Below are 10,167 nucleotides of genomic sequence, written 5' to 3'. Positions count from 1 at the left end.
AAAAAAAAAAAAAAAAAAGAAAGAAAGAAAATTGATGCATTTTCACTTTTGGGGAGGAGGCTGGAAAGAAAATTTATTGCCAGCCTCTGCAACCAGTATGAAATTATCCCAGTGTATTGTGTAAAGGGAAAATGCACTAATACCACTATTGATGATGATGRACCTTATAATATCAGTCTATTTTGTGCTACTGTTAAGATAGAAACCTTTGTCTGTTTCACATTTTGTGAGTAGATAATATTTGTTATTATTGGAGAAGTGAGAGGCATGTGAGAGGACCATCATTGTTGCCTCCTTGCCAAATGAAGAACCTAAGTCAGGACTTTTTTCTGGCACGTTAAAATTTTTCGTGGAACCAGAATGTGCCAAGAGCTCTGCGTCATTAGTGTTACCTAACTTGTGCTACATAATGCGGCTACCAAAGTGAGAAAGGTGCTTACATGGCCCTAGAGTTAAAGGCAGTTTTGAGAGATGATTTGTTATTTAAGTGACTTTGAAAAAGTCTGCATGCAAGGAGGTGCCTGATCTTTTATAATACAAATTCTAGGAGCTTTCTGTATACTAACCAACTGTGTTTTACTACAATTTTTACAGACAGTGGTGGATGCCAGATACTGGAGGTGCTAATATACCAGCTCTTAATGATCTACTTTCTGTCTGGAACATGGCCTTTAGCGATGGGCTATATGAAGGTGATTTTACCATGGCAAATCATGAAAGTGAGTATTGGAATTCATTGACTACACAGACTATGAACAGCGTGTTCTTTGGAAAACAGTTTTCTGCAAGAGTCAGATTTTCCAAGTGAGATTTGAGAGAACCATTCTGAAATTATGTGAAGAGTCTCTTAAGCATGCTTAGAGGATTACTTTCTTTGTAGGTATCTGATAACTTGTCAGAGCCCATAATGAAAGTCCTGAGTTTATAGTTGCATTCCAGGCAATGATATTTTGAAGAGTATTGTTGGGGTGTGTCTCTGTTCGCCTGTACCATAAATGTTAATTGCTAATATGGAGCCTTTGGTTTAGTGCTGGTTTTAATTCTGCAATAATTTTTGCAATTAATTAGAACTTTGAAAGGAAAAGATCAGTGGGGAACCTTTCTTTTTAAGCTTACCAGCTGACCTGATGTTTTGATGCTTCATTTCCGAATCACTGTTTTCTGACCAGTTGATTTGGGATGTGTATTCCTAAGGTGAAGGCACCAGCACTGAGCTCTGTAACGCTCTCCAGTGCTGATTGAAGCAGACAGGTTCTCTGTAGTGCAAGTAATGACTGTTAGTGTGAAATATTAAATTCTCACCACATTTTAAATCTTGGTTTTAGAGTAACGGTAGGACAATTAAGCTTTTTAGCTGAAAAAAGATAATGTCAGTCTCTTAAATGGAGAGGTCTGAAAGCATTATGTAAAGCTGAACCTGTGAAAGCTGTGCTTAGAAATGTCTTGCCCATGAATTTATGGATTGATTATGTTGTGATCTTGGTCAAAATATGCCAAATCAGCCAAATATTTCTAGGAATGTTTTTTTTTTGTTTTTTTCTGTGCTCATTTTCACAGCTTGCTGAATTACGGTAGGAAGGGTGAAAGTGTCTCTTCTAGGTTGTAAATTGCAGTTTTGTGATGTTTTTCAGTGAATTATGCATCAGGATGCAGTATTGCAAAGTTTCCAGAAGATGGCATTGTAATTGCACAGACTTTTAAGGATCAAGGTATGCGATTCCTTTTCTTTTTCTGTGTTTTAAATAGAACTTCTTTGTCACTGCGCAAACAAATTTACAAACTCTAGAGGTGTAAAAGATGTGGGGAGAAGAATGCATTGAAACGGTAGGTGTTTTTTTAGTTTGCCTAGAACCTGTAACAGCTATAATGTGATACTGTATACATTTTTATATAGTACAGTAATATGGAAGTCTATATATACGATCCATTATTATGTTTGCTGTATGTAAACCCATCTGCACATGTGTGTATATCAAATGTTTATCTTTTGGGAGGGGGGAGAGTTGTATTGTAATTCATTGTCTTCRAAAGTTTGGTAGACAGTATCACTTGCTAGACTGATGTAAGGGAAACATTTTTAGACATGCAAAGTACTTGTATGCTCAGACTTGAGTAATGATCTATTCTGTGTGTTTATCCGTTCTCCTTAGTTTTATCATAGTATCATTTAATTTGTGAGGTGATGATGCAGAACTGTAGCAGGAGCAGGCCATTTAAAAAAGTGAGGGTTTATTATGAGCCTTTAAGGAGTGCTCTGTAGGATCAAATGACCAGAACTGTTAACCAGATTGTGCACCTGATYTGTGTATATAAGAGGGTTTGAGCAAGTAAGCAGAAGCTATACATGCTCCTAATATGCCTCAGCTGCCATCAGAGAAGGTTAGGAAGTTCACTGTGGTTTGGAGTGACTTATGGTGTGCAGTAGAGACATGTGATTACCTGATGGAGAAATACTCTCTAACAGTAAGGAGCTCATGCATGTGAGCCTTTTGGAGGGCAGATGGTGTCTCTGGAGTGCYTTGTGTTGGGGACTTGGGTATTTCATTGCTGTAAACCTAGAGAGTGTCACTTTGACAAGTAGCCTGCCAGGCTTGCTTTCTTTGCTGAAATTCTTTCAGGTCAATTCATGAAGCAAAACAGCTCTCTGTTTTGCTGCTTCTATCTAAAGGCAATGTCTAAGGGCAAAGGAGACTCTAAATACCTATTATTTGAAGTTTGAATTCTTATTCTGGGTTTTGAAGTGAATGTTACAGGCAGGGAAACCTTTAACTTAAAGATGACTTTCTACAGACTTTGTTTTAGTTCCTTCGTGAATTGGGGCATTTTCCCCCTTGCTCTCTGTGGCAGCTTTCAACTGATGAGAGATGAAACAGTTGGATAGATTTTGTGATAGGAACAGCAGATATGAATCCAAGTGTCTCCTGGATTTTCCTGCACRTACCCTTTCATACTGGAATACTTCCCCCTACTTTATGTTTTCATCTTTTCAGTTGACAAATTATCTTAATTGTAATTGCAAATATCTCACAAAAATGTCTTTAAGTTGCCAATTTATTATTTGTGTACTTACAGTGCTTTTGTAAGTAGGCTTTTAAATGATACTTTTTCAAAAATTGCTCTTTACAATGTTGGTGCAAGTGTTTCAGAAAAGACTGAGAAACAGATATCTGAACCACAGCAGGAGTGGATGTAATGAAATATAATTCTTTTTGCTAATGGAAAGAGCAGCTGGGGCATATAGGGAGTGAAATTTGCCAAGAGTTAAAGAGAAGAAAAAGTTACAGGAAAATGTATGTGCATTTTTTTTTTTTTTGGCACATATGTCCATGCTAAACAATGCTTCTCTTTGTACCTAAATGGGAAGTTGAACAAGTTAAGTGCAAGGGAAACAGGTAACTGCAGAGTCATAGAGAGATACAAACCAAGCAAACTTTAAGGTGGACTGTCCCTGAACTGCTGCTTTAAATGAGTTCAGACAAAGTCTTGGTCCYGCAGCTACTGCACACAGAGACAGATGACATGTTTCGTGGAATGTCTGCATTGCTTTGTTTAGTTCCATGGTAGATTTTCTTGTAGAAATAGTTAAGCACAGCAGCAAAACAGGTTGGTGAAGAGCAATATGCGTKGTGAAGGCCAACTCTTAAGTTACTACATTTTATAGAATTTTACAGAAGAACTAAAAGATATAAAGTAAAATTTGTAAAGCAGATGTTTTGATTTTAAACTTGTTTCTGAAAATACTAGGATTTTTCTTTCAAGATTGTTCAACATAAGCCAATAAGTGAGGTCTTTTCCTCCATCTCTGCTGAAGAAGGAAAAAATTGACATCAGTAGGAAATTTCATTATCATCGAGGTCTTGGAGCAGTTTCATTTCTATCATACCATCATGTTTTTTTCTGAAAACTTTTTGCATAAATGTGTGAAATGAAAAGCAGCGCAACTGCATTTTTAAGTTTGCAATGTAAACAGTGTTGACCTGCGAATCAATTGGTTTTGATGCCTTGCAGATTATGCTGTTTATTTTCACTTTACTTTAGGTCTTGAAGTTTTAAAACAGGAGACTGCTATAATTGAAAATGTCCCTATTTTGGGACTTTACCAAGTTCCTTCTGAAGGTGGTGGCAGAATTGTTCTGTACGGCGACTCTAACTGCTTGGATGACAGCCATCGACAGAAAGGTGTGTGAGCAGAATAATTCTTTTCTTAAGCTGACATCTGCCATCTGAGTTATTTACAGCTCCCATCAGAAATAGCTGTTTTCTAGGGAATTGCTAAATATTCCTAACTGAAGATTAATCCAAATTCTGCAGAGCACTACTGAAAATGCTGGAAGGTATAGTTGCCAACAAAAGAACAACTCCTGTTAAATAGCCTTTTGATATATCTAAGCTGTTTATTTTTTTCCCTTAGGTCTCTTGCCTGTGTTTCTGACTCCCCACTTTTGGGGAGTGGTTTTGTTTATCTACTGGGGGGTTATGAGGAGCTGGTTCCAGGAAGCACTAACAATTACATGTGCTTGATTTGAAGTTGTGAAGAGTTGATTATAGACACCCCCTTACCCCCCTGTTTTTTTACCTAGCTGCATATTCAGGATGTCGTGTAGTTTAATGAATTGTTTTGCGTTTGCTTATCAGTGTGCCTTGTGMCTTTCAGAGAGTTTCCTGTAGGGTTTATAGTAATGCTGAACATTTCAGTTATTATTTTCATACTGTTCTAGTTTTGTGCAAATTAGGTGCTGTAAATCTATCAGAAAACAGGCATTTCAGTTCAGGTTTTCGAAGAGTTCATTTGCAACTGTAGGTAGCAAGCGTGTGAGTCATTCTRTGTGTGCAGTTTCTTTAACTCTCGGAGAAGTTATTCTCTCTTCCTATGCACAATGGTTGTTTCTTATAAAACCTTTTTCTGGTACAGTGTCTGATCTGACTTTTGAAATTCTGAAGGGATTGATTGGGTTTCTCCTGCCTTTTGACATATAAAGGGTAGGCTAATAACTCTGTGGCTTGAGAGAGCGAAGATAATCCATTTCTGAGGTCTTTCTGCGTCTCCACTGAATGCAACAATCAGCTTGAATTTTCATTTTATAATTAAAAGTACATTTATTATTTTTATAAGGTTTTTATTGTTGGTGTTTTAAGCATTGATGTTTATGTGTTATGTAATTCATTCCTTGCCTAATTTTATCTAAGTTTAAAGGAACTTACTGCCTAAGGGAACTCTCCATATTAGCTCGTTTCTCTCCTTCGTAAACTTCTTTGCATGTTTTCTGGTTTCTCTTTCTGTGTCTTTGGGCAGCTTCCTATCACTTACCCTAACACTGACATATTGGGGCTTTCTGTGCTTACTGTAGGTTTTTGAAAGCATGTAATGTAAGAGAAGATGTATGGCTTTTAATTAAGTAATAGAAAGTGATACTTTTTAGTACCCTAATGCTGTTAAATTCAGTGTAGCCTGTGGAGGAAGAAAAACTGAAAGACTTCGTAAAAAACCCTTTAAAGTTAGCTTTTAAGTTGTGAACCAGGAGCTGTATCTCCTGCAGAGACACCAGTGGYCTCAATTAAGGTAAATTCCTAACATTTGTGAATACAGATCCTTAAAAKGGGATTGACCTCTTTAAAAATCAAAGATGAGAGAGGGCTTAAGGGACCCCAGGATTATGAAGATTAATTCCCATTCTTAGCCAACTGTACTTTGGAAGAAAAAGTTCTCAGAAAAATAGTTTGTTATATGGTGTAAATAGCTGGTAAGTTGTTGTCCTTCCTCCACAGATGGAAATTTTAGAGAATCATGATGTAACTAGGTAGAAGTCTCATGCTTTAGAGATAGCTCTGGATTAAGGCAGTAGTAATTCAAGAGGGCATCAAAAGAATGTTTATGAGCCATTGAATTGCAAAGGAAAACTACAATGAAGTATATAGTGACATTCCCAACCTGGTCTGTACCACAACTGCTTTCCCTTTAATAAGAATAATAGCAAGAGCTCTTCCCCTCCCACTCCTTTTTTTTTTTTTTTCCTTTTCTTTTTAAGCTTGGGAAAGCAAATGAGTTGTAACTTAACAAAATTGTGCCCCTGTTGGGATCGTGGTCCTCAGCCTGAAAACTTTACCTTGTTTTTATTTTTCTGTGCAAAATATTTATTTTCTCCTTTTTTATATTAGTTGATTCTCTGTTTTGCCTTGCAAATGATTGCCTGAGCTCTGAGCTTCCTGTGTTTCCACACTGAAAAGCCTCTTAATTTCTGCAGGGACTTGGCCTTGCCCAACCTGGAATTCCCATATTTGAGACCCTGTCATTGTAGCTCTTATTCCCCAAAAGAGCATGAAATACTGATGTGGTACAGAAAAGAAGATATTTTAAAACTGAACAGATTRATTTTGTGTTTGTATACTCCTGAAGGAGCATTGTAGAAAGCTGTATCTTTCAGAAATCAGGCATAAAACTTCAAAAGCTGAGTAAGAAGAGCGGAAAACTCATTGTATTTCTGAATGTCTTGATAGACTACTTAACAGAAAGAAAAGTCATTCAAACTGTAGCTTAATGCATATTATATTTTGGGGTTTGGGGCTGTAAAATCCACAGACTGCTTTTGGCTCCTGGATTCCCTTCTGCAGTACACTTCTTATGGAGTGACGCCACCGAGTCTCAGCCATTCCGAAAACAGACAACGACCTCCGTCGGGAGCAGGCTACTCTCTCCCCGAGCGCATGGAAGGTGAGAGTCTTATTTATAGAGCAGATCCAGTGACTGACAGAGTTTCAGGGTGGTATTTAAGACGACCAAGGTCAGACATGGGAGTTATATGCCTTTAAGGTTGTTAGTTGGGTCTGGGTTCTATAATGTTCTATTGTTTTACTAGAAGAGAGCACATGCAGGCTTTAGGGATTTGGAATTACCTAATTGTGGTTTGATCAGAGAAAATGTTTTGCTTATAGAGTGGGAATTTTCATACACATAGTTTTACTAGGCAGCGTTCTAATTACTGGCTATGGAGCATGTATAAAGTGTTTGATGTCATCTGGTGTGCTGGCCAGCAAAACTTGGATCACCAGCACCTTGCATCTGACTGTATGTGCACAGTTCTGTTTTGTAAGGTACCTTTTGATTAAGGTCTAACTGCAAGATTTAGCTATACGTCATTACTGTAAAGATCTCCTGGTTTTACAGCAGCAGTGTTTAGCTGGATGCAAATATTTGGGACTATTACCCTGCCAGTCTTTCAGTAACCCAGTSTCTCTGCTGTGAATCACAGGTAACCATCTGCATCGATACTCAAAAGTGCTTGAGGCTCACTTGGGAGACCCTAAACCCCGTTCCCTTCCAGCTTGTCCTCACCTGTCCTGGGCCAAACCACAGCCTTTGAATGAAACTGCCCCCAGGTGATTATACAACTTTRATATAGCTCTATAAGAATTCTCACTTTTGAGTTGAGCTGAAAAGTCAGTTGTTTCATCTGCTTTTGAAAGGAACAGTGAAACATCTTTCCTAGAGAAGGAACAGACTGCAAACAGGAAATAATGATCAGTGTACCTTCAGTGAATAATTTAGCCTGAACTGACAGTTACACTATAATTTATGAAACTGTAGAGTTTTTTTAAAAAAGCTTAAGAAGTCAATTCACTGTTGTCTGAGTAATCCCAACTTAGAGTTAATGAGCTTGCTTGAATCCCTAGTCACTGCATGCCTTTACAGTAACTTTCTAAAGCAGCTTCTTGGGCAGCTCACCAAACCTGCCATYGCATGTATCATTTGACGGTCACTTGGAGACAAACATACCAGCATATAGGCCATAGTTTGCTGAGTTTTAGGTAACTTTAGGTGGTCTGCCTGCAAGAAATAGGTTTGTAAGTAAATAGCAGTTGATCTAAGTGTGTTCTTGTGGTGTCAGAATTTAACTTTGGAGACCTGTAAGCTGTAGGAGCCAAAGAATGAATTGGATTATTGTTCGAGTTCAGTTTAGTGCACAGTTTATAGGTGTCAGCTGCCAATATTTATATGTTTCTACAAAACTCTYTGTATTAACGAAGTGAGTGGGCAAACACCTCTGTATTTTAAATTTCTTCTAGCAACCTTTGGAAACATCAGAAGTTACTGTCAATTGACCTCGATAAAGTTGCTCTACCCAGTTTTCGACAGAACCGACCCCAAGTGAGGCCACTGTCCCCTGGAGAAAGTGGAGCATGGGACATTCCTGGAGGTAAATCAGAAAGTCTGAAAGATACTGTTTTCTTTTGCATAGCTTTTTTAATTATTATTATTTATTTTTTTATTTTTTTAAACAGAAAAGATTCCACGTTTCACTTCAGTTGTGAAAAACGTGCAAATAGTAGTGTGGTTATTTTGTAAAAGCTTGACTGCAGAAGCCTTAGAGAAATAGTTTTGCATACAACTAGTTTTTTAAAAAGAAAATACATGCAACATGTACTGGGAAGAAGATTTTGATGGCTGCTCTTTGGCCAGTTGAGGTTTATTTTGACTCTGGTTTGGTGGGTGTCAGCAGTAGTCCCTGTCCTTGGAGGCTGTGGCTAGGTGTCTTGTGCTAACACAGAATTGCTTGTGTGAGTGCACAAGTGTGAAGGCAGAAACGAGAAGAGTGTGTCTGAACAGTGCTTTGGGGAAGGTATAGTAATAACGACTGGTTTAGAGCAGCTTTCAGTCTAATGGTAGGGTACTCTGCTTTGTGAGCTGGACACTGCAAGCCCAGTTGGAAATAGTTTGAAAGCTTRTTGTCTCACATGTGCTCCTTTCCTAGCCTGAGCTTCTAGACCAAAAAGTGTCTTTAAAAAGGAAGGATTTAAAAACTTGTCTTAATATGTGCATGCATGGTCTCTGGAGCGAGCACAAAGTCAGTTTTCATGTGACATTGGAATTTGTTTGATTTATGGAAATTATTTGATGATAAAGCTACAGTCAAGTATTTGCATCTCTCTTCTTACTTCTAATGCAAAACAGAAGGTGGTGGTTGTGGGAGAAATCTGGGTTATGCTTTCATGTTCCGAAACAGGTCAAGGTGAAAATGCCTATGCTTTTCTGTATATTCAGCATCCTGTTTTATTTTCACTAATTGGTCTGCAGTTGTTAATCTTCTTGTCTGAAATGTAATCTGATTATAGCTGTTTCGTCTTAGAACAAGAGTTACTCTTGGGTCCTTTCAGTAGATAGTGTTAATGTCGCGAAGGCGTCGTWGTTCATGCGGTTGCTAATTGCTTTCCAAACCTCTTTGGCCTTCCAGGTATAATGCCCGGCCGGTACAACCAGGATGTAGGACAGACTATTCCGGTCTTTGCTTTTCTTGGTGCCATGGTGGTCCTGGCATTCTTTGTGGTGCAGATCAACAAAGCGAAGAGCAGGCCAAAGAGACGGAAACCGAGAGTGAAACGACCGCAGCTTATGCAGCAGGTTCATCCACCAAAGACACCTTCAGTTTGAAAGCTCTCRCTTGCCAAAGATGACCTTCTTTTACCAGTTGCTTTTCGGAACGGTTGATCGCTCCCAGTGAAAGTGCAGTGAATGTGGCGATTGTACTGGTGATTCACATCTGACATCATCTCATAGTCTTTGGTGTCTGGAGAAAAAAAGGACCTCAGTTGATCATCTGTACATAAAACTGCAGCTTTAAGCAGCTGAAGCCACCAAAGACTTGAATACTGTTTGAAAGGCTGCTTAGTCACTACATATCCCAAGAGGGGGAAAATGGACCTTTTTTTTAAGCTGACCAAACTAAAATTTATTTGTTTAGAGGCTATTTTCTATATTTATTGTTGGGGAGGGCGGGGGGAAAGTCACTTTAAGGACCTCTGCTAATAAAAAGCAATCATGTTTTTTTGGACGGAATGCAATTTTCTAGAATGGTATTATGCTGAAGAGTATAACTTACATCATTAAAGGAGAGAGGGGGCAAGATAAACTAGTACAAATCAGTGAGACATAGTCCTGCAGTTTATTTTTATAAAGCCAACTACCATGATGTTTTGTAATTTTTGGTCATGATTTCACCATTGTTGGTGAAGCCGATTTTCAATAAATATGTTACCTATATGAAGCTCAGATGGTGTGCTAGGTGGCTGTTCTTTCATGTGCCAGACCTAGAGAGCAAGTTGTCAAGTACAGAAACTTTTTATGAAGGCCACTGCCAGCCTCATTCCTGTATATTTACAAGCAGCATCCCAAGC

General features: G+C 38.4%; 1 protein-coding gene across 1 annotated transcript in view; it reads left to right on the top strand.

The window, feature by feature from the left end:
- The window catches only part of MBTPS1 (membrane bound transcription factor peptidase, site 1), a 28,664-nt gene extending 18,622 nt beyond the window's left edge, over positions 1-10,042 (top strand). Inside the window, exons 17-23 of the mRNA XM_085301099.1 lie at positions 595-719; positions 1,632-1,709; positions 4,039-4,179; positions 6,578-6,709; positions 7,248-7,374; positions 8,062-8,192; positions 9,228-10,042. Coding sequence (XP_085157225.1) covers positions 595-719; positions 1,632-1,709; positions 4,039-4,179; positions 6,578-6,709; positions 7,248-7,374; positions 8,062-8,192; positions 9,228-9,424 — 931 coding nt within the window. The 3' untranslated portion in view covers positions 9,425-10,042. The remainder of the gene's footprint in view (positions 1-594; positions 720-1,631; positions 1,710-4,038; positions 4,180-6,577; positions 6,710-7,247; positions 7,375-8,061; positions 8,193-9,227) is intronic.
- The last annotated feature ends 125 nt before the right edge of the window (positions 10,043-10,167 follow it).

Source organism: Rhea americana, unplaced genomic scaffold, assembly GCF_003343005.1.
Source record: "Rhea americana isolate MKP2758 unplaced genomic scaffold, rheAme1 scaffold_172, whole genome shotgun sequence".
Lineage (NCBI taxonomy): Eukaryota > Metazoa > Chordata > Aves > Rheiformes > Rheidae > Rhea > Rhea americana.
The sequence above is the reverse complement of the archived record's forward strand: the minus strand, read 5'-3'. Positions and strand labels throughout refer to the sequence as shown.